At 47.8% G+C, this 24,165-nt stretch overlaps 1 protein-coding gene across 1 annotated transcript in view; it reads right to left on the reverse strand.

The window, feature by feature from the left end:
• Positions 1-10,143: 10,143 nt before the first annotated feature.
• The window catches only part of LOC125446349 (zinc-binding protein A33-like), a 28,590-nt gene continuing 14,568 nt past the window's right edge, over positions 10,144-24,165 (reverse strand). Inside the window, exons 6-7 of the mRNA XM_048519850.2 lie at positions 15,424-15,539; positions 10,144-14,059 (exon numbers count right to left, since the gene is read on the reverse strand). Coding sequence (XP_048375807.2) covers positions 13,521-14,059; positions 15,424-15,539 — 655 coding nt within the window. The 3' untranslated portion in view covers positions 10,144-13,520. The remainder of the gene's footprint in view (positions 14,060-15,423; positions 15,540-24,165) is intronic.

A 24,165-nucleotide genomic window follows, 5' to 3' on the forward strand; every position in this document is an offset into this window, starting at 1 on the left:
CCACGTGTGGGAGAGGCCAGAGACTGCTCTAATCTGAGTTTCATGTCGGGCCCAGTGCCCCTCTTAACCCCAGCTCAGTTCAGAGAAGTGGTCAATGGCACAGTACGTTTCCCAGGCGAACACACATTTTTATACTCTTTGTGTCAAACAAATTCTACGAAACATTGATGTCACTGGTAGCCACATACCCCTTATCTGTACATCCAATCCAGGAAATACAATCAATAATGAACAACTCTGCAACTGTAGGACCTCCCATAATCTCCTGATAGCTACCAGAAACCTCTGCCTTTGAGATATCTTTGAAGACTTCTGACAGTCTTCCTTTGATCTTTGGATGTAAGAATTTGTTCAAATTATCCACATCTTCACTTAAATGCCAATCGTTTACCTGTCTCCTGACCTGAACTCCCTGTGCATAAAAGGTATCAAAGTGTGGAGCTGGATGAACACAGCAGGCCAAGCAGCATCTCAGGAGCACAAAAGCTGACTTTTCGCCCTAGACCCTTCATCAGAGAGGGGGATGGGGAAAGGGAACTGGAATAAATAGGGAGAGAGGGGGAGGTGCACTGAAGATGGAGAGAGGACAAGATAGTTAGAGAGGAGAACATAGATGGGGAGGTAGGGAGGGGATAGGTCAGTCCAGATAAGATGTACAGGTCAAGGAGGCGGATGAGGTGGTATGTAGGAAATGGAGGTGAAATGAACATCAGTTTCGAGCTGGTTACCTGAGATGGAGAGTGAGAGGTCCAGAAGGGTCAGGGATGTGTTGGAGATGGCCCAGGTGAACTTGAGGTTGGGGTGGAAGGTGTTGGTAAAGTGGATGAACTGTTCGAGCTCCTCTGGGGAACAAGAGGCGGCGCCGATACAGTCATCAATGTAACGGAGGAAGAGGTGGGGTTTGGGGCCTGTGTTGCTGTGGAAGAGGGACTGTTCCACGTAACCTACAAAGAGGCAGGCATAGCTGGGCCCATGCGGGTACCCATGGCCACCCCCTTTGTCTGTAGGACGTGGGAGGAATCAAAAGAGAAGTTGTTGAGGGCGGTGGAGGGGGATTGGTCGGGCCTGTGCGATAGGAAGAAGCGGAGGGCCTTGAGGCCATCTTCATGAGGAATACAGGTGTATAGGGACTGGACGTCCATGGTGAAAATGAGGTGTTGGGGGCCGGGGAATTTGAAGTCCTGGAGGAGGTGGAGGGCGTGGGTGGTGTCATGGATGTCGGTGGGGAGTTCCTGGACCAAAGGGGAGAAAATGGAGTCCAGATAGGTGGAGATGAGTTCGGTGGGGCAGGAACAGGCTGAGACAATGGGTCGACCAGGGCAGGCGGGTTTGTGGGTTTTGTGAAGGAGGTAGAAGCGGGCCGTGCGGGGTTGGGGAACAATGAGGTTGGAGGCTGTGGGTGGGAGGTCCCCTGAGGTGATGAGGTCATGAATGGTGTTGGAGATGATGGTTTGGTGCTCAGGGGTGGGGTCATGATCAAGGGGGCGGTATGAGGAGGTGTCGGAGAGTTGGCGTTTGGCCTCGGCAATGTAGAGGTCAGTGCACCATACTACCACTGCGCCACCCTTGTCTGTGGGTTTGATGGTGAGGTTGGGGTTGGAGCGGAGGGCTGCCTGTTCTGGAGGGGAGAGGTTGGAGTGGGTGAGAGGGGTGGAGAGGTTGAGGCGGTTGATGTCTTGACAGCAGTTGGAGATGAAGACGTCAAGCGAGGGTAGGAGGCCTGGGGGTGGTGTCCAGGAGGAGGACTTGTGTTGGAAGCGGGTGAAGGGGTCAGTGGAGGGAGGGTTAGGTTCCCGGTTGAAGAAGTAAGCGTGGAGGCGAAGGCGGCGGAAAAACTGCTCGATGTCCAAACGTGACTGGTATTCGTTGATGTGTGGGTGGAGGGCGACTAAAGTGGCCCCTTGCTTAGGACTGATGTGACTGAGGTACCTGGTTTGCTTCAGGACATGGTCGAGCAGTAGAATTGCAGTGGGAGAGAGATTCCCAGAGGTTGGTCCGGAGGGAGGATGGTAACTTCTTCAGGTTAGGCATCCCTGGAAGAGGCTTCGCAGTGAGGTTGAAATTGTATCAGTGACAATGGGAACTGCAGATGCTGGAGAATCCAAGATAACAAAATGTGGAGCTGGATGAACACAGCAGGCCAAGCAGCATCTCAGGAGCACAAAAGCTGACGGTTCGGGCCTAGACCCTTCATCAGAGAGGGGGATGGGGTGAGGGTTCTGGAATAAATAGGGACAGAGGGGGAGGCAGACCGAAGATGGAGAGAAAACAATATAGGTAGGGAGAGGATAGGTCAGTCCAGGGAAGATGGACAGGTCAAGGAGGCGGGATGAGGTGGTAGGTAGGAAATGGAGGTGAAATGGACAGACCCGACCAGTACCCCTCCACTGACATCCTCATCTGCCTAGCCGAACTCGTTCTCACTCTCAACTTCTCTTTTGATTCCTCCCACTTCCTATAGACAAAGCGGGGTGGCCATAAGTACCCAAGCTATGCCTGCCTCTTTGTAGGTTATGTGGACCAGTCCCTCTTTCTGGTCCTACACTGGTCCTAAACCCCACCTCTTTCTCCGTTACATTGTTGACTGTATCGGCGCTGCCTCATGCTCCCGAACAAGTCATCCATTTCACCAAAACCTTCCACCTCAACCTTCAGTTCACCTGGACATCCCTCACCTTCCTGGACCTTTTTGTCTCCATCTCAAGTAATCACCTACAAACCAATGTCCATTTCAAGCCCACTGATTCCCACAGTTACTTGGAATACACCTCCTCCCACCCACCTTCCTGCAAAAATTCCATATCCTATTCCCAATTCCTTCACCTCCGCTGCATCTGCTCCCAGGATGAGGCATGCCACTGCCACACATCCCAGATATCCTCGTTCTTCAAGGACCGCAACATCTCCCCTACCCCCGCAGTGGTCGAGAACGCCCTCAACCATGTCTCCCACATTTCCTGCACCTCATCCCTCACACCCTGAACCTGCAATAACCGCTAAAAGAGAATCCCCCTAGTCCTCACATACCACCCCACCAACCTCTGGATACAACGCATCATCCTCCGACACTTCCGCCATCTACAATCTGACCCCACCACCAAAGACATTTTTCCAACCCCACCCTTGTCTGCCTTCTGGAGAGACCACTTTCTCCACACTCCCCTCCAACCCCGCCACTCCCGGCATTTTCCCCTGCAACTGCAGGAAATGCTATACCTGCTCCCACACCTCCTCGCTCACCCCATCCCAGGCCCCAAGATGACTTTCCACATCAAGCAGATGTTCACCTGCATATCCGCCAATGTGGTATACTGCACCTGCTGTACCTGCTGTGGCTACCTCTACATTGGCGAAACCAAGCGGAGGCTTGGGGACCGCTTTGCAGAACACTTATGCTCAGTCCGCAGAAAACAACTGCACCTCCCAGTCATGAACCATTTCAACTCCCCGTCCCATTCCTTAGATGACGTGTCCATCCTGGGCCTCCTGCAGTGCCATAATGATGCCACCCGTAGGTTGCAGGAACAGCAACTCATATTCCGCTTGGGAACCCTGCAGCCCAATGGTATCAATGTGGACTTCACCAGCTTCAAAATCTCCCCTACCCCCACTGCATCCCAAAACCAGCCCAGCTCATCTCCACCTGCCTAACCTGTTCTTCCTCTCACCTGTGCCGCCCTCCCACTTCAAGCCGCACCTCCATTTCCTACCTACTAACCTCATCCCGCCCCCTTAACCTGTCCGTCCTTCCTGGACTGACCTGTCCCCTCCCTACCTCCCCACCCATACTCTCCTCTCCACCTATCTTCTCCTCTATCCATCTCCAGTCCGCCTTCCCCCTCTCTCCCTATTTATTTCAGAATCCTCTCCCCTTCCCCCTTTTTGATGAAGGGTCTAGGCCCAAAACGGCAACTTTTGTGCCCCTAAGATGCTGCTTGGCCTGCTGTGTTCATCCAGCTTCACACTTTGTTTTCCAAGACTTCAGAAGCTGTTTACTAATTGACTTGAGCAGGCTGCCCACAACCTCTGCCTTCACCTTTATGCAAAAAAAAAGGACAAAACACACTTCTTAAAGCCATAGTATCATCATAACAACCAATAGAGAACAGGACCTAAGACCGCGGGGGTGAGGAAGTCCAGCTTCCTTTGTTATCACTTTGTTATCTGTGGAGGAAGGTGCTCACACTCTGAAACTGTTCAGCTTAATGCTGAGCCCTGAGGGTTGTAAGGTACCGAGGAAGAAGATAAAGTGTTTGTCCTCCAACTTGTAATGAGCTTCACTGGAGCACAGCAGGAGGTCAGAGACTGAAACGTTGGTATGGAAACACGAGGGGGTGGGTGTTGACGTGGCAGGTAACTAGAAACGCAGGGTTAATGGGAACTGCAGATGCTGGAGAATTCCAAGATAATAAAATGTGAGGCTGGATGAACACAGCAGGCCAAGCAGCATCTCAGGAGCACAAAAGCTTTTGTGCTCCTGAGATGCTGCTTGGCCTGCTGTGTTCATCCAGCCTCACATTTTATTATCTAGAAACGCAGGGTCATTTTTACTGACGGAGCAGAGGTGTTCAGCACACGATTACTCTCAATTTGCATTTTGTCTCTGTAACGGAGACCACCGTGAGCAGTGAGCACAGCAGACTAAATTCAGTGAAGTGTAAGTGTATCGCTGCTTCGTTTAGAAGATTCAGAAAGGTCTAGGCCCGAAGCGTCAGTTTTCCTGCTCCTCTGATGCTGCTTGGTCTGCTGTGTTCATCCAGACCTACACCTTGTTATCTCAGATTCTCCAGCATCTGCAGTTCCCATTATCTATGGCACCAGGGATGAGGGTCTTCAGTTCTGTGCAGTGACTCCCTGAGTGAGGATTGAGAGGATCCTGGCCGATTGTCAGGGAGAGGTGAGGAGGTGCTGGACAGTATGTTTGACCTTGTGTTTCCCACAAAATCAAATACAACTTGGGTATCCGTGCCTGGGGCAGCTTTGGGGCTGAAGAATATGAAGGAGAGCAGCAGGCTGCCAGTCACTCCCGGGACAAGATGCCCACCCCCTCCCGTCCTCTCTCCACCTACACTCCCACTCCCAACAGACCTTCCCTCTCATCACCCAGCTTCTGGGATTCCCTGTCACTGCTCTAACGCTGTTTATTTCTCATTTTCTCTGGGAGTTGTCTCCGCCTCTCAGAGTGGGCAGAATTATTTGAGTATTTGCAGTGAACGCCCTGAGGGGATGACTGAACTGAATGTGTTCAGCAGCGCAGCAACATTGAAACTGAAAGCGGTTCGAATCAGGAAGTGCTGAGGGTGAACGCAGAACCCAGGCAGCAGGTCCACTGTTTGGCCGAGGAGGTCATTTGTCCCATTTGTCTGGATTTCTTCACCGACCCGGTTATACTGGAGTGTGGACGCAACTTCTGCCGCTCCTGTATCACCCAGAGTTGGGGAAAGCGGGAGATAAACTCCTGCCTGGAATGTAGACGGGAGTTTCCGGAAAGTAATCTCAGGGTAAATCGGGCTTTAGCGAATCTGGTCGAGAAAGCTCGACAATTAAAGCTGAATCCACAAGAGAAGGAAAGTAAACCTCACTGTGAGGAACATCAGGAAGAACTGAAGCTGTTCTGTGAAACTGACAAGAAATTGATCTGAGATAATAAAGTGTGAAGCTGGATGAACACAGCAGGCCAAGCAAGTGATCTGTCTGAATTGTACAGATTCCTGGGAACACAAATCTCACAACTTCATCCCAATTAAAGAAGCTGTTGGAATCTACAAGGTAAAAGGAAACAGATTTCAACCTCTGACTGTTTCATCACATTTTCATGGTCCCACACTTTTTTATTTCATGGTTTTCTCTCCCAATCCCAGGGCCGGTTAAAATCTTGCTTGGATTCTTTCACCGAAAAGAAATTCAAAGCTGTAGAAATGGTGCAGCAGCAGATGCAGAAGATTTTCCAAATTCAGGTAAAATCTCACTGAACACAGCTTCACCATTTGATTTTTTTTGCAGAAACATATTGTGTTTACATTTCCCCTGATAGGAAGAGTACAGCCGTCTGCAGACGTGCATCAAATCTGAGTTCGTTAAAATGCACCAGATTCTCACGAGAAGAAGCAGAGTTTACTCCATAATCTCAGGGGAGAAGAGGAAAACATTCTCAAACCAATGGAGCAAAATCTTTGTGAAATTTGAGAGAAATTAAATACTCTTCAGGAGAATGTCTCAAAGTTGGAAAATCAGTCGGAACAAAAAGATGAAGTTATATTTCTGAAGTTAAGGGGTTGTATTTCAGTTTAGCTCAGTGAAAGTGTGACTGTGAACAGTTCCAACATGATGCAGACACATTCTCCTTGATTCTCCCTGTCAATATCTCGTTTCCCTACTTTCCTGTTTAATACATTTTCCTCAGTTGCTCTGTGTGACAGAGGATTTCACATTCTCAGCACTGTCTTGATAAATATTGATTTTATTTAGTGTAGCTACATGATGTCACAGACTCATCAGATTCCTTTGAAGTGGAAACATCTTCAATACATCCAACAGTTTGACCCTCTTCATAATTTTAAACATCCAAGTCAGATCGTTACCCCATTAAAATATATTAATATTTCCTTCAATCCTTTGCAATACTTGAAATTCTCTGTACCTGCTCCTGGTCTTCGCTGTCCTTTGTGTCACACCTTCTTTCTATTCCATGTCCGCAACATTCAGAATTGGCAATTCTCAGCAGCTTGTAGAAATGTGAGTGTAATTGTTGCTTGCAGGATATGGACGGTCAATCTCTGTCAGCTCTGATTGGTGTTTTGCTTATTTCAGGAGGAAGCATCTCGGAAGAGAAGGTAGGACATGTATTTTACTGAAACTCAGTGCAAATTGTTGAAATTACTCGGTTTAAGCTGTTTATGGTAAATTTATAATCAATTAATATTTAATATTTACAGTGTTAGCTTTGAGTACAAAAAGCTGTCAATTACCGATGATATCGGGTCCACCGAAAAATTCAACAACGTTTCCCGTTTTTTGGGAGGAATGAAATCAACTCGTGCCCTGAATGTAGGCAGGAGTTTACGGAAGAAAACCTCAGAGAGAATCCGGTGTTAGCGAATCTGGCCGAGAAAGCTCGAGACTTATATCCACAGCTTCCCTGGGAATAAGTTCACTGAGAAACTTTATCCTTCTTTTGGGAGTTAGGGTGAAAATCAGTTTCTGAGAATCTGCTCTGGGTTGGATCTGAAAATGTGAAAGGTAAGGGGCCTCACAATGACCTGATCCTGGGATTAGGGTTAGGGTCAGAGGTCAGGGATTGGGGTTAGAAATCTCCTCCATTGACCACACGTTGTTACAAAATGTGTCATTGAATTGCAAGGTGATACTTTGTAAAGTCAAAACCAAAGTGTAAATAAATCATATCCAAATATAAATGTCAGATGGTAACAATAAAATGTACATTAAATCTGTTGCGTCTCTCCTTCATTTCCTCCCTGCTTTAGTCAAATTCCGCCTCCCCCCGGTACGAACATCTGAATCTGAGATTTCTCTGCTTTCCCATTTCTCACTCTGCACCCGGAACATGAAATCCTGAGGGAGAAATCCAAACACTGAAGGGATACAAAGCTGTATTTACATATTGAGCGCCCCGTATCATTTGGACAGGGAGAACAGAATCCACTCTCTCCCAGAATTTCCAGGCATCCCCAATATTTAACTCTGGCTCTCTGTCCACAGATGCTGCCTGACCTGCTGAAGATTTGCAGCATTTTCTGATTTTATTTCAGATTTCCAGCATCCCCAGGATTTGATGGTGTGATGGCGCTCTCTGGTGGATGTGAATGTTACTGTATGATATTGGGCTGCAGTACCGTATCCTGCCAGGCAGAGGCAGTCCTGTACCATAGTGTTGAAAAGACTCCAAGGATCTTGGATACCAGGGAGTGGAGCTGGTTGAACACAGCAGGCCAAGCAGCATCAGAGGAGCAGGAAAGCTGACGATTCAGGCCTAGACTCTTTTTGAGAAATTTCATGCAGACACCAAGTCCCGTCTCCACAGCTTCACTGAGAATAAATTCTCTGAGAAACTTATCCTGTCTTCAGGAATTGGGATTTAAACCAATTTAGCAGAATCTGCTTTTGGTTGGATCTGAAAATATGAAAGGTCTAGCCCCGAAACGTCATATTCTATATTCGGGTCACGAGACCAAATTATTTACAGACAAAACATGCAGATTTTATTTCTGCCAATGGGAGGTAACCACCTGCACTTTGTATCAGTTTTTTCAGATGTCAAAGACGTTATGGCACCATTTTGAAGAGTAGCAGACAAGCTATCCTTGTATACTGGCTGATAACATTCAATCAACAGGAGCAAGAGAAAACAGATTTTTTGATTATATTCTGTTTTGAACACTGTTTTGCTCAAATTCCTGCTATATTTCAAGAGTATTCCATTGGATACAAAGCATTTATGGTGTCCTGAGTTACATACGAACAAGACCACTTGATCCCTCAAGTTCAACCATTCAATAAGATCACGGCTGGCCTGATTACTCCACATCCCTACCTCCTCCCAATAACCTTTCACCTCCTCATTTATCAAAGCAAGGTGGCTCAGTGGTTAGTATTGCTGCCTCACAGCACCAGGGACCCAGGATCAATTCCACCCTCTAGCAACTGTGAAGTTTGCACATTCTCCCTGTGTTTGCATGGGTTTCCCCCAATGGCCCAAAGATGTGCAGGTTATGTGGTTTGGCACACTAAATTGCCCTGTAGTATCCTGGGATATGTAAGCTAGCTGGGTTAGCCATTGGAAATGCAGAGTTAGAGGGAATGTAGTGGGTCAGGATGGGATGCTCTTTGGAGGGTTGGTAGGGGCCAAATGGCTTCCACACTGTATGGATTCCAAAAATCTAACCAGGTTTGTCTTAAAAATATTCATGGGCTGCTTTTTGAGGAAGAGAGTCCTGAGGACTCCTAACTCTCAAGAGAAAATAATCCTCAGATCTATCTTAAATTGGTGACCCCTGGTTTTTCAAGTGGCTTCCCTAGTTGTAGATTCTTCCACAAATTTTCCATACCAATCCTGTCAAGAACCTTCAAGGACTGTGTGTCAATCAGGTCACTTCCTATTCTTCCAAACTCCACTGGACACACAGCGAGCCTGTCCAATAATGTCCTCAAAGAGAGGCCCGTCCATTTCAGGTATTAGTCTGGTCAACCTTCTCTGAACTGCTTCCAATGTATTTACATCCTGCCTTCAATAAGGAGACCAATACAGTGTACATTATTCCAGGTGTGGTCTCACCAGTCCCCTGAAGCACAAGTCCCCTACTTTTCTATTAATCCCCACCTTGAGAAACATTAATTTACTAACACCTACTAGGTATGGCAGAGCCAATCTCCTGGTTTTACATAGTCCCCGTTGGCAAAAAAAAATTGAGAGAAACATTTTCACCACTTTCTTGGGCAAGACGTTTCTCCTGAAACGCTATTACCAGTGACTGGCTTTAGATTAACACAAGTAACTCTAGGTCTTTCCCAGGCTGACCGGGCCTGCTGGAGTTTAGAATTATGCTTGCTGATTCAAGCAAGAGACTTGTTGTCATCGTGGTAAGTGGAAATATAGATCTGAGGTTACATTCAGATCAGGTGGGATTTTGTTGAGTGGTAGGGTGTGCTGAAGAAGCTGAATACCTGACTCCTCCTAATTTGTCTGGATTGCTTGCTCAATGGCATACCAGAAGTGCAGCCTAATGCTCTGGGGACAGAGATTCCAAATTTAACTGCAGCAGCTGGTGGTAGAATTTAAATTCAATAAATAAATCTGGAATTCATTTAGGGCAGGGCATTGACTGTATTTACCCCATCTGGACAACCTGCAACTCCAGGCCCACAGCAATGGTTAATGACTAACTGCTATCAAAGGTCACTTAGAAATGGGCTAAAGATGCTGGCCTTAGCTGTGATGCCCACAGCTCCTGGTGTTGACACAGAGTGGTGTCCATTATGAAACAAGCCCAGTAACTCAATCCTTAAAGGTAGCCTCCTACCACTCAAATAACTTTTCTGAAGGAGGGTCCAGGCCCGAACCGTCAGCTTTCCTGCTCCTCTGATGTTGCCTGGCCTGCTGTGTTCATCCAGCTCTACACTGTGTTGTCTCTTCCAGCATCAGCAGTTCCTACTATCCCCTGCCACTCATGCTTGATATCCTGCGTCGCATTAAACTGTGCACATGCTCGGCACTTGCATAAAGTTAAAATAGGATCTTTTAATTCCTAGATAGAATAAGCATTCTAGCAAGTGCGTTCGATACTTTGCTGATCAAAATATGACAGGCTTTATGAGTGTGTCTGACATCACCTTGGTAACTTGTAGCCTGACATGTTCTCCCAATGACAAGGAGACAACTGCAATGGGATTACCAAACATCTTTAAAAGCAGTTTGCCTTCAATTGTGATACTTTCCTAAGCATTAGCAATACATCGAATAAATAACCTGAGCAACACTGATATTGGCATCAATAAATTCAGGGCTGCTTTAATATTAGAAAACACAAAATAATTTACAATAATTTCTTCAAAACAGAAGTAACATTTCTGCAACACAAATTAAAACAGCATTAAAGATCTTCTCCCCCAGATTAAAGTCTTGAAAAATATTAAACAGCAATGATAGGAGTTTTAGAATTGCTCACTTCCCAGCTGGTTGCTTAACTGCGTTAAGAAATTCTTGTCAAGAATGTATGTAGAAGTTTTCTGGTCAGCATAACTGACCAATTAATTTACTTGAAGCAGGTTGAAATAGTAAAATTTGCCAATTTAAGTTCATCAAAATGAGTTCATGTGCAGGCTAAAAATTGCACACCAATCAATTGTAGCCTTAGTAGATGTTGCTATTGACTAAAGAATAAAGCAATTGGCACTGTTTATGTAGTCTTTACTACGTATGATAATGTTGAGGTAGTACTTAAAAAGTTTTAAGTTGTAAACTAATGCTGTGCTTACATTACTAGATAGTCTTATTACTGCATCGTGTTCATTGTGCTCAATTTATCACTTGCAATTTATCAAAGTATATTTTTGGTAACATTAAGTGTTGCTAAAGATAATTCAACTGAAGTTTAATTCTGTTTAGTTCTTGGAACATTAAGGGAAGATTTAACAAAGGCCTTCTGGATTATGGTGGGGTTCACATTGAGTGATCAGGGAGAAAAGCTTTCTGCTGGATGCCACGTCAGTAACTGAGGATGTAGGAATGAGAAAATTGAGGTTCCAGGGTGGTGTACATGTATCTGGAATGCAACGCTTGTAAAGATGGTGGAAACAGATTCATTAACCATGCCCCAGAGGCAGAATTACACAAATTGGAAAAACATTCAGAACAACAAAGGAAAATTAATGTTAGAATGCTCTTTCAAAGTGCTAGCACAGGCATGGAAGGCCAAATGGCCTCCTTTACTGCATGATTTCATGGGTTTACCTGCTTTTGAATCAATTCCTTTGCTACTCCTTTCTCACATCCCCACACCCCACATTACCAGTTTTAATTCTTAGCGACAGCACGCTGCTGGACCTCAGTCATGCAAATGGGATCAATCATACATTCAGGGAATGTGTAATTTACACGAGGAAAACTTGCTTCACTATGACCCTAGCACAAATGCATAGTCCTAACTATATCAGTTCTTTATTAATGGGAGGCTTTGTGCTCTGCACTCGTGCCAACAATTTTGTTGTGAATGATGAGCTGGCAGATAAGGAAGACTTTAGTCCAATATCTTTGGATGGGTAAAGCTGGTGATGTGGTGAAGACATTGTATAAAACTTTCCTCAGTGCAAGTAAGTGGACAAGCAATTCAGGGATCGGCACACTTTGCATACATATACACAACAGGTTTAAATCCACACTCTCACTTGCCTGCACAAGTTACACATAATCTGAAACCAAGAAAACATGGAGCAATTGTTTTAAGGTTCATCCAGTTAATACATTAAATCACCAACAAATGCTGCACTATTAATACAACAAGAACCAGTAATGATTAGAAACAGAACCAGTTTGTCAATTTTAGTACCAGGCTACAAACCAACAACCTAACGAGAAGCAATTGCACCCACTGCCAGGTAATCTGACAGCTTGTAGAGCACAGGATACCTAACCAGGGGGCATACAGCTACCGCTGGTCCAGTTGTTCACTTTTAAATTATGTTGTTCGATGTTTCGTGCTTTGTGGACATTTACAGCAACAATTTGAAAACTGCCAATGATACTATATTGAGGGCTCCCTTTACGTTGGGCTGTACTCATCCTCCAAATTAAAGCTGGTCAGGGGCAACTGAACACGAGCCACTGCCTCCAAATACCATCTCATTAATGTTCAATTGTCCTTTGTGTATTTAAACTTTGAGGCCTCTGAGCGAGTTAAGGTTACGGGATGCGCTGACTGAGCATTGCTGGCAGTTTGGCCAAAGTTGCAGGTCAGACAGAAGCCGAGAACAACTAAATAAGTGACACAGAAGCAGTGTTCCTGTTACAGGGAACGGTGCAATCACATTTATGCTGGCTACTGTGGATTGAGGGGAACTGGAGTTACCAGACACACTTGCTTCACACCGTGGAGGAAATTATAAAATGCCAGTAAGCTGTTACAAACGACAGGCTTCTAATGCTTTTGATTTGCCAATATCTCCACTCACAAAATAACCAAATTCAGTGGGCACATTTTCCCACCCTGGAACAACTGCATTCTTGGTGTGATACCGACACGGAGGCCTTACAGGAATGGCGGGAATGTGGAACTGTTTACCACAGATTGATGTGAATAGTAGATAATAACAATGGAACAATAGATAACAAGGGGAGAGCTATAGGGGCAAATGATTGGAAGGATACAAGGATATGAGGCAAAGTAGTAAGCGATGAGCATAAGCAAAGGCAAAGACCAGAACGTTCAAATGGTCTGCTTTGTTATTGTAAAACCTAATGTAATTTGATTAGTTTTGAGAGTTGAGATGTCTGGTCTGCCCCTGCCCCTTCATGTTGTTTGGAAGGGGGTGGGTGGTGAAGCAGGGTGGTGGGGAGGCTTTATTTTTTGGGTGGGGTTTGATTTGGTTGCGGTTTCACTGTGAAGTTAAAAACAAATACATTTCTTTCCAGCAACCTCAACACTACAGGCCTCTCATCCTACGTGCCTGCATGGGCACCATGCTTGAAACTTTCTCTCTTCAAGAACAAAACACCACCTCTTCTGCTGACTGAACAGTTTGCAAATACACCCTCTGGAACTGCAGCTAGACCCCACTCCCCAACCCCTCCTTTGGGCAAGCTCACTTGCCACTGATAGGGCCGCCTTCTTCCCCAATCCCCGCAGGCAGAATTGGCAGTTCAGCAGAGATTTCAGTTGCCAAGGCATGTCCGTGGTGGGACGAGAGTGGTTGTGGTCAGTTGTGGGGACGATGGGATGGAGTAATGTCAAATCATCAATTAAGAAGCTGCAGGCGGAACTGGTCTGGTGCAGGACCGCTCTCTCCGTTCACAAGTACAGGTGCTGTATTCTCAGCATACTGTTATTGCTCTTGGTCACCTTCAGGCCTGGGTAAAAGAAAGGATACACCCTCTCCGTGAAGTTGGCGTGGAAAGTGAACAGATGGGAAAAGAGATCTGCATCGTAAAAGGAAACCCTTCCTCCTTCGTAGTCCAGGTAGATCCCAATCCGGGTGGGGTTGCCTCTCACCTCGATCACTTTAGGGTGGAAGAGGAAAGCCCCGAAGCTGTCATTCTCCCTGTATATGGTCCAGTACCCATGCTTGGGAGACTGACGCAGGTCACCCTTGCGGTTGATGGACTCTTTGGCAATACCCAGGCTCCAGTCTTTGCCATCGCCCACATCAACCTGCCAGTAGTGCCTTCCTGATGCAAAGCCATCAGAGCCCAGGATGAAGGGTGCAATACTGAAGCGCTCTGGAGTGTCAAGGACCATCTTCGGCTTCTCATTGTACCTTACTCTGGTTGGGCCACAGAGGGAGAGGTGGGAGCACGCAGTGGCAGGGTTGAAGGTTAGATTTGACAGACCTGTAAAGGTTATTCAACGTTACAACATTTCAGGCAAAAGAGAATTGAAAACAAAAAGAATTGTTTCTCTGACGTCAGTTATATATCTTTACAGAAAGATTAAACTGGTCTGGTTTGCCTCTTCCTGCATTTATATGGCACCCATCAGAACCTTAGCACATAGCAAACCACCTTTTCAACCAATGGCATATTTTCCTCTTTGCCCCGCAATTGGCCAATCAAACAAAGGTGACATGAAGACAAGATAATAAGAGCTGCCGATGCTGGAGTCTGAGATAACACACAGTGTGGAGCTGGAGGGACACAGCAGGCCAGGCTGCATCAGAGGGGCAGGAAAGCTAATTTTTCAGGTCGGGACCCTTCTTCAGAAGGTAGGGTCCCTACGCGAAACTTCAACTTGCCCGTTCCTCTGATGCTGCCTGGCCGACAACATGAAGAAAAATCGTTTTTCTCAGTGAAGGTTCAGGATCTGCAGTGGATGGGCTGAACATGTGACGAAAGCAGGCTCAGTCAAGGCTCTTGAAAGAAATTGTGATCACCGTCTGAAAAGGGAAAGGTTGACAGCCTAAGGAATAAAGGTAGGGGTGGGACGGTAAATGAATTGTCCTTGCAGAAAGCCAGAACATGAAGGATGGGCTGAACGATCTCCCTTCAATGCTGTAACTGTTCTATGATCCTTTAAGGCGCTGTGCAACACAGAAAAAGTTGCAGCCAATGTGCACACAGTAAACTCCCAAAAACAGCAATGCAACAATCACCAGATTATTCTTTTTTTAAAAAAAGAGAAATATGGCTCAGCACACCTGGGAGAGCTCAGATTGTATAGACTCCCCCTGCTGCCAGGCCAAAAGGGTAGGCTAGGCCACAGCTTTAGTTCAACTGAAAAGGCTATGCCTCCAATATCGCAGCACTCCCTCAGGATCGTACTGGGAGTGCTGGCTGAGCACACACTCAAGGCTCTGGAACTGCAATTTGAGCCCACAACTTCAGTGACTGAGGCGAAAGCACTCCCCACTCAGACCTGCTGCAAAGCAAATGGCTCGTGTTGGAATGCAGTTCCAACAGCCCCGGGCAGCCTTCATCACCCTCAACTCTCCACTGCCCAGCAGCGGATTATCCCAAACTAGGGGCAGGTCACAGCTCAGCCTGGTCAACCCCTCAACCCACTTACACTGGGCAGCAGGAGGCCTTTCTGTCCCTCAAGTGCGCCGCCAGTTCGATTAATGACATATCTTTATGTAAACTACCACCTACCCATCTTAATTCCATAACAAATCGTGGGGCCTTCCCCAACAACCACCCCTCCCAGCGCCCTCACCCAAACAGGCAGCGGAGATTAAAAAAAATCCGTCCCTTTGCGTCACCTGGGTTTAAGATCTTGAACATATTTTTCCACGTCCAGTACTGTAGCGGACCCAAGTAGTTCTCTGGCTTTACCTTCACAGATATATTCTCCAACGGAGCCACGCAAACCTTTGCTCTATATTCGGAAGCGAAAGAAACAAAAGTTAGAGCAATTTCTTTACTGACAGAGCAGTACTGTTCCAAGAGTCCCTCACTGGGACAACAGAAAGTACTGAAAATGGACAGATACAGCAGAAAAACAACTGCTCGGTAAGGCCAAGGCCAGTGACAGCAGACTCATGTATGAGGTGAGGCCAGGCAAGGTTCTATAGGGGATTTTGCTGTGTTTTTAATCAACAATCAAAAAAAAAAATCAGAGGCTACAGATTTTAAATAGTTGAAAAAACATCTAGAAAGATTAAGTGTTTTCATAGTTCTTCACACCTCAAAAATAAGCTTAAAATACTTTTTATTTTTACAGCTCGAGGGTTACTGGAGGTGCTTTCTTAATGCAGGTTATTCTATCTAGATATTGTAATAGCCCTTTCCATTTTTCTATGAAGGGAGAATGAATGTTGTGTCTTTTTTGAGATTGTTCAGTCACAGAGTTGTGTGGGCAAGTTATATGATGAAACCTAAGGGTAAACATGCACCAGATTAAGTTTGTCCGTTTTTATTCCCAGTATTGTTGCAAGTAATTTACAACTTCCAGTCTGTTCTTCATTAAGTTCTTCACTCAGTGGCTCTCATTTCTAAACTAAAAATTGTTTTGTGCATTTGAAGGCAGGTAGAAAATATTTGTTTATTTTCTCTGCCATTTACTGATGCCCAAATGTAATCTAATTACTGGAAAAACTCAGGAGGTCTGGCAGTACCTGTTGAGAGAAAGCAAAGTTAACGTTTGCGACCAGTGACTCTTCCTCATAACTTTACTCCTGTTAATATCTCTTTCCTGGAATTTGGCCTATATGTCGAAGGGAACGGAATATAAAAGTAGGCTAGTGTTTTGCTATAATTATACAAGGTATTAGTCAGACCAGAGCTGAATTCCTGCGGAAAGACATACTGCCTCTGGAGGCAATCCACGGATGGTTGACTAGGCTGATACCAAGTATGGAGGGAATGTCTTATGAGGAGTGGTTTCATAGATTGTTCCTGTACTCGTTAAAATATAAAAGAATGAGACAGGATCATGTTGAAATGCACAAGATTCTTAGAGGTCTTTGCAGGGAGATGTGGTAAGGTGGTTTCCTTGAGGGAGAATCTAGGACTAGAAGGCATAATCTCAGAATAAGGGGTTACATATTTGAGGGAGATGAGGAATTCCTTCACTCAGGGCATTGTGAATCTGTAGAATTCTTTACTACAGAGGTGAAGTGGAGGCAGGTTATTACGCGTATTTAAGGATTGAGATGTGGCCTCACTGATGCCAGGTATAACTGAAACAGAATAATCAAACTTTTAGGTGTCCGAGAGCAAGGATCTCTGAGGTGTTAATGGAAGACTGTTACTTTTTTAAAAAAAAACTTTATTCATTCACAGGATGAGGGTGTCTCTAGCTAGGCCAGCATTTATTGTCCCAGAGAGCAGTTAAGAGACAACCACATCGCTGTGGGTCTGGGCTTGTATGTAAATCAGATCAGGTAAGGAGGGCAGTTTCCTTCCCTGTGAATCAGATGGGGTTTTCCAACAATCGACAATGGATTCGTGGTCATTAGATTCTTAATTCCAGATATTTATTGAATTCAAATTCCGCCATCTTCCATGGGGGGCAATTCAAACCTGTGCCCAGACCATGACCTGGGTTTCCAGATTAACAGTCCAGCAATAATACCACTAGGTCATCACCTCCCCAGGATTAAGCAGGGTTTACAATTAGGAGTGCAAACATTAAGACCATTGGGTCGCTTTTGATTTAGGGTAATCAAGCATTGATTTAAATTCAGAAAACCCACAAACCGGACCTTTGGATAGTTCAGAATGAAACGGACTTGGATTGGAAGCACAATACAGTTTCTCTCCTAAAAAGGCAAATGGAACAGGTCTAAGAATATGTTACCTTTGCAGAAAGTTGGTTCATACAACTTTCAGACTAGGAGTCTTGGTTAGAAATCAGCAGATTATTGAAAGCTGAGAAAGTACAAGTTTTCAGTTTTGAAAGTATTCATGGAAGAAGAACTGTGAAGAGTCATTTGAATCAAACGTAGATTTCAGATAGAGGGGTCGTCTCTCCAGATTTGATGCTTTAATGTAATGGTGTTGGAGAATAAGTGAAAACTTTGTTTTGCTGTGTGTTTTAGGATTTTTCTAAACTGTGGTCTATATTTGGATAACTTAGTTATTTCGATAGCTGCATCAAATAATCTCTTCATGCAGCTGAACCAGCTCCATCTGAGCTCAAATCTCAAAGCTGCCACTGAAATGGCAAAACCAAAGAGCTCCCATTCCTCAATGTATTAGCTAAAGAAAGAGTTCCCGAGTGTAACTTACTGAAGCCTACATTCAGCCTATGATTCCAGGGATGAAGGGTTTGTCAATTGAGGAGTGGTTGAAGACTCTGGCTCTGTACTCATTGGAGGTTAGAAGGATGAGGGGCGATTGGATTAAAACTTACAGAATACTGAAAGGCCTGGATAGAACGGATGGAGAGAAGATGTTTCCACTACAGGAGAGGCTAGGATCTGAGGATACAGCCTCAGAGTGACCCTGTGGGACTGAAATGAAAAGGAATTTCTTCAGCCACAGGGTGGTCACTCTGTGAAACTCATTACAGTAGACAGCTGTGTTGGCCAAGTCATTGAGTACATTTAAAATAGAGATAGGTTCTTGATTAATAAGGGGATTGAGGGCTATTGGGAGAAGCCAGGAGAATGGGTTTGAGCCATGATTGAATGGTACAACAGACATGATGGAATGAATGGCCTAATCCTGTTCCTATATCTTTGGTCTTACAGTTCACTGGTCAATGTGTGCGTTGTGGTTCCTACAGTTTCACTTACTGGCAAGTTGTGAATAGGGTCCTAGCCATCTGCTCAACTGATGCACATCAAAACTATCCTGCGAAATGTCGGATCAAATCATCACTCATTTTCACCGGTGAAAACGCACCAATCAGCTTATGTCCACTACTTTGGTCCCAGTGATCCCCAGTCTACCTGAAGAACTCCCACCATTCATCAAGACAGTGCTCATGGGATCTCCCATTTCCGAGGGAGAGAAAGCTTAAAAGTCTCATCCTAAAGATGGCACTGCCTACAGTGTGGTACTCCCTTGGTACTGAACTGGAGAATCAGCTTATATTGTTGCAGTTGAGTCTTGGAGTTGGTTCTGAGCTCAATTTTGCTACATAAAGGAAAGTATGCTATTCACAGCATCACAAATTAACCACATCATGTATTATATATTGATACATTTATCATTTCCTACTTACTGTCACACCTTTATGCTCCCAGTTTATCTAAGCCAACTTTCCAACTTGGCTTTTTTAAAGTTTGGGACCTTTGTTTGGGACTTAACCACATCAATCTCAAAACTCAACATAGTGTTTGCTTGTATTATGATCATTTCTCCACATCCAAGAGAACTCTTTACTATAAAACTGGTAACACCAGTGCTTTGCATAAATGGTACACTGAAAAGTAGTGTGGATGTAAGCTTGCTTGCTGAGCTGGAAGGTTTGTTCCCAGATGTTTCGTCACCTTTTTTGCTTTTTATTTGAAAAAATATACTTTATTCACAGAATGTACAGAAAAATAAAACATTTCTACACCTACCCAGTCATGCAAGCTGCTCTGGGTTACCCAAGGGGTACGTACACCAACTAAAGGAAAAAAAACAAAGAAGAAAAAAACAAAGCAAAGAAAATACCCGGGCAGTTGTCTCCCGCACAGTCCCCGTTGGCCCCCTAACCAGTTGGGAAAGGCGCCAGCTGGGCCCAGTTACCAGATAGGGCCCTTTTTTCTATTCTGGACGAGGGGTTTCATACCATGGTCTTTCCCCACCGCACCTTGGCGGCAGCTGCCCCAAGCTTTAGTGCGTCCCTCAGCACGTAGCCCTGGACCTTGGAATGCGCCAGTCTGCAACACTCGGTCGGGGTCAGTTCTTTCAGCTGGCAGACCAGCAAGTTGCAGGCAGACCAAAGAGTGTCTTTCATCGCATTGATGGTCCTCCAGGCGCAGTTGATGTTGGTCTTGGTGTGCGTCCCCGGAAACAGCCCGTAGAGCACGGAGTCCCGCGTCACGGAGCTGCTCGGGACAAACCTCGACAAATCCCACTGCATCCCACTCCAGAAGGAGGTGATTGACAGTCTTGACCCCCCGCAGCCGCCTCGAGGGCAGCGTGCGGTGGCGCAGAGATTCCGGGCATGCATAAAGGATCTCACTGGCAGAGCCCCTCTCACCGCCAGCCAAGCAATGTCCTTGTGCTTGTTTGAAAGTTCTGGCGATGAGGCATTCTGCCAAACGACTTTGGCAGTCTGCGTGGGGAACCACACGACGGGATCCACCCTCTCCTTTTCCCGAAGGGTCTCGAGGATACTACGTGCTGACCACTGCCTGACGGCCTTGTGGTCAAAGGTGTTTCCTTTCAAAAATTTCTCCACGAAGGACAGGTGGTACGGGACGGTCCAACTACTCGGAGCGTTCCGCGGCAACGAGGCTAGGCCCATCCTTCGCAACACCGGGGACAGGTAGAACCTCAGTAAGTAGTGACACTTGGTGTTTGCGTACTGAGGATCTACGCACAGCTTGATGCAACCACACACAAAGGTAGCCGTCAGGGGGAGGGTGGTGTTCGGTTCGCCCTTTCCCCCATTTTCCAGGTCTTTGTACATGGTGTCCCTGCGGACCCGGTCCATCCTCGACCCCCAAATGAAGTGGAAGATGGCCCGGGTGACCACAGCAGCGCAGGTTCAGGGAATAGGCCAGGCCTGCGCCACATACAACAGTACCGAAAGCCCCTCGCACCTGACAACCAGGTTCTTACCCACGATGGAGGGGGACCGGAGCGTCCACCTGCCCAGCTTCTGCTTCAGTTTGGTGATACGCTCCTCCCAAGTCTTAGTGCATGCCCCAGCTCCACCGAACCAAACACCCAGCACCTTCAGGTAGTCTGTCCTGACGGTGAAGGGGATGAAGGAGCTGTCGTCCCAGTTCCCGAAGAACATGACCTCGCTCTTACCCCTATTGACTTTGGCACCCGAGGTCAGTTCAAACTGGCCGCAGATGTCCAGCAGCCTACTCACCGACCGACGATCGGTGCAGAAGATGGCGACGTCGTCCATGTACAGGGAGGACTTGACCTGAAGGCCTCCGCTGCCTGGGACAGTCACGCCCTTCAGTCTCACGTCCTTCCTGATGGATGTGGCGAAGGGGTCCACACAGCACATGAACAAGGCAGGAGAGAGCGGGCAGCCCTGCCTGACTCCAGATCTGACGTGAAAACTGTCTGATTCCCACCCGTTGATCGAGACTGCGCTAACGATGTTTGTGTAGAGCAGCCGGATCCAATTGCGGATGCCCTCCCCGAACCCCAATTTGGAGAGGACGTCCCTCATGTAAGCATGAGAGACCCTGTCGAAGGCCTTCTCCTGGTCCAGGCTGACGAGGCAGGTGTCCACCTGCCTGTCCTGTACGTAGGCGATCGTATCCCTAATGAGCGCGAGGCTCTCAGCGATCTTCCTGCCCGGCACAGCACAGGTTTGGTCAGGGTGAATCACCGACTCCAGGACAGACCTGACCCGGTTGGCTATGACCTTGGCCAGGATTTTGTAGTCCACGTTCAATAGTGAAATGGGACACCAATTCTTAATTTCTTCCCTCTCCCGCTTCCTCTTGTAAATGAGGGTGATGATGCCCTTCCTCATGGACTTGGACATTTCCCCTGCCCGGAGTGCACTATCGTACACCTCCAGCAGGTCGTGGCCAACCAGGTCCCACAGAGCGGAATACAGCTCGACCGGTAAGCCGTCGCTCCCGGGAGTCTTATTCCTCTCCAAGGACTTAAGGGCTCTGGTCAGCTCGTCCAGGGGTATCGGCCGGTCCAGCCACTCCCTCGTGCCGTTGTTCAAGACCTCCATGATAGACGACAGGAACGACTCGGAGGTCGTGCCGTCCGTGGGCTTCATGTCGTACAGTCTGGCATAGAAGGATCTGCTGATCTTCAAAATGTCGGGCCGAGACGACGTCACCGAGCCGTCGTCCTCCTTCAGCCGGCTAAGCACAGAGCTCTCTTTGTGCACCTTCTGAAAGAAGAAACGCGAGCACGTCTCGTCCTGCTCCACGGAGCAGACCCTGGACCAGAAGATTATCCTGGAGGCCTCCACGGCGAAGAGCGAAGCTTGCTGGCCCCTCACCTCGCGGAGGACCTCCGTAACATCGACCCCCATCAAATGCTGAAGGAGCAGGTTCCGCATCCTTTTCTGGAGTCGCGACAGCTTTCCCCGCCTCTCTCTCGCCTTCTGAACACCCTTGAGGACAAAGAACCTCTTGATGTTCTCCTTCACTGTCTCCCACCAGTCGCCTGGAGACTCAGAGGGGTTTCACGGTTCTCCAACCGGTGTACTCCCTCTTAAGCTCCTCGACGTTCTCTGGGGTCAACAGAGTCGTGTTGAGCTTCCACGTCCCTTTGCCGGCCTGCTGGTCGTCCTGTAAGTGACAGTCAGCCTGCAGGAGGCGGTGGTCAGAGAAGAACACCGGCTCGACACCAGTGGATCTGACCGAGAACGTCCATGACACAAACAGGAAGTCTATCCTTGAGCGAATAGACCCGTCTGGCCGCGACCAGGTGTACCTCCGCTGCGCTCCGTCTGCAGGGGTGCTGAAGACGTCGAGCAGCTTGGCGTCCTTCACCGTGCCCATCAGGAATCTGGACGTGACGTCCAGTTGACTCCCCCCACCCACTGTCCCCACGCCGGATCTTCCATCTGCATCGATGATGCAGTTGAAGTCTCCGCCTAGGATGACCGGCCTGGCCGTAGCCAGCAGGGGTGGAAACCGCTGCAGGACGGCCAACCGCTCACTCCGTACCGCTGGGGCGTACACGTTGATCAGCCTCAGGGGAGCGTTCCTGTAGGTGACATCAGCCACTAGGAGGCGTCCCCCCCCACTACCTCCTGAACTTGAGAGATGGTGATGTTGTGCCCCCGCAGCAGAATAGCCAGGCCCGAGGAGCAACAGTCGTTACCCCCCGACCAGATCGAAGGCCCACAGGTCCAGGCGCCGGACCATTTCCCGTACCTGCTGAGGTGCGGTATCCCGCACCTCAGCGCAGCGGAGGTACACCTGGTCGCGGCCAGACGGGCCAAGGTCATAGCCAACCGGGTCAGGTCTGTCCTGGAGTCGGTGATTCACCCTGGCCAAACCTGTGCTGTGCCGGGCAGGAAGATCGCTGAGAGCCTCGCGCTCATCAGGGATACGATCGCCTACGTACAGGACAGGCAGGTGGACACCTGCCTCGTCAGCCTGGACCAGGAGGAGGCCTTCGACAGGGTCTCTCATGCTTACATGAGGGACGTCCTCTCCAAATTGGGGTTCGGGAGGGCATCCGCAATTGGATCCGGCTGATCTACACCAACATCGTTAGCGCAGTCTCGATCAACGGGTGGGAATCAGACAGTTTTCACGTCAGATCTGGAGTCAGGCAGGGCTGCCCGCTCTCTCCCGCCTTGTTCGTGTGCTGTGTGGAGCCCTTCGCCACATCCATCAGGAAGGATGTGAGACTGAAGGGCATGACTGTCCCAGGCAGCGGAGGCCTTCAGGTCAAGACCTCCCTGTACATGGACGACGTCGCTGTCTTCTGCACCGATCGTTGGTCGGTGAGTAGGCTGTTGGACATCTGCGGCCAGTTTGAACTGGCCTCGGGTGCCAAAGTCAATAGGGGTAAGAGCGAGGCCATGTTCTTCGGGAACTAGGATGACCACTCCTTCATCCCCTTCACCGTCAGGACAGACTACCTCAAGGTGCCGGGTGTTTGGTTCGGTGGAGCTGGGGCGTGCACTAAGACTTGGGAGGACCGTATCACCAAACTGAAGCAGAAGCTGGGCAGGTGGATGCTCCGGTGCCCCTCCATCGCGGGTAAGAACCTGGTTGTCAGGTGCGAGGGGCTTTTGGTACTGTTGTATGTGGCGCAGGCCTGGCCTATTCCCTGAACCTGCGCTGCTGTGGTCACCCGGGCCATCTTCCACTTCATTTGGGGGTCGAGGATGGACCAGGTCCGCAGGGACACAATGTACAAAGACCTGGAAAATGGGGGAAAGGACGTACCGAACGCCACCCTCCCCCCTGACGGCTACCTTTGTGTGTGGAGGGTGTATCCCGTCGTGTGGCTCCCCACGCAGACTGCCAAAGTCGTTTGGCAGAATGCCTCATCGCCAGAACTTTCAAACAAGCACAAGGACATTGCTTGGCTGGCGGTGAGAGGGGCTCTGCCAGTGAGATCCTTTATGCATGCCCGGAATCTCTGCGCCACTGCATGCTGCCCTCGAGGTGGCTGCGGGGGGGACGAGACTGTCGATCACCTCCTTCTGGAGTGTGCCTATGCGCAGGTGGTCTGGAGGGGGATGCAGTGGAATTTGTCGAGGTTCGTCCCGAGCAGCTCCGTGACGCGGGACTCCGTGCTCTACGGGCTGTTTCCTGGGACGCACACCGAGACCAACATCAACTGCGCCTGGAGGACCATCAATGTGGTCAAAGACGCCCTTTGGTCTGCCCACAACTTGCTGGTCTGCCAGATGAAAGAACTGACCCCGACCGAATGTTGCAGAC

The sequence above is a fragment of the Stegostoma tigrinum genome, chromosome 34 (assembly GCF_030684315.1).
Source record: "Stegostoma tigrinum isolate sSteTig4 chromosome 34, sSteTig4.hap1, whole genome shotgun sequence".
NCBI classification, from domain to species: Eukaryota; Metazoa; Chordata; class Chondrichthyes; order Orectolobiformes; family Stegostomatidae; genus Stegostoma; species Stegostoma tigrinum.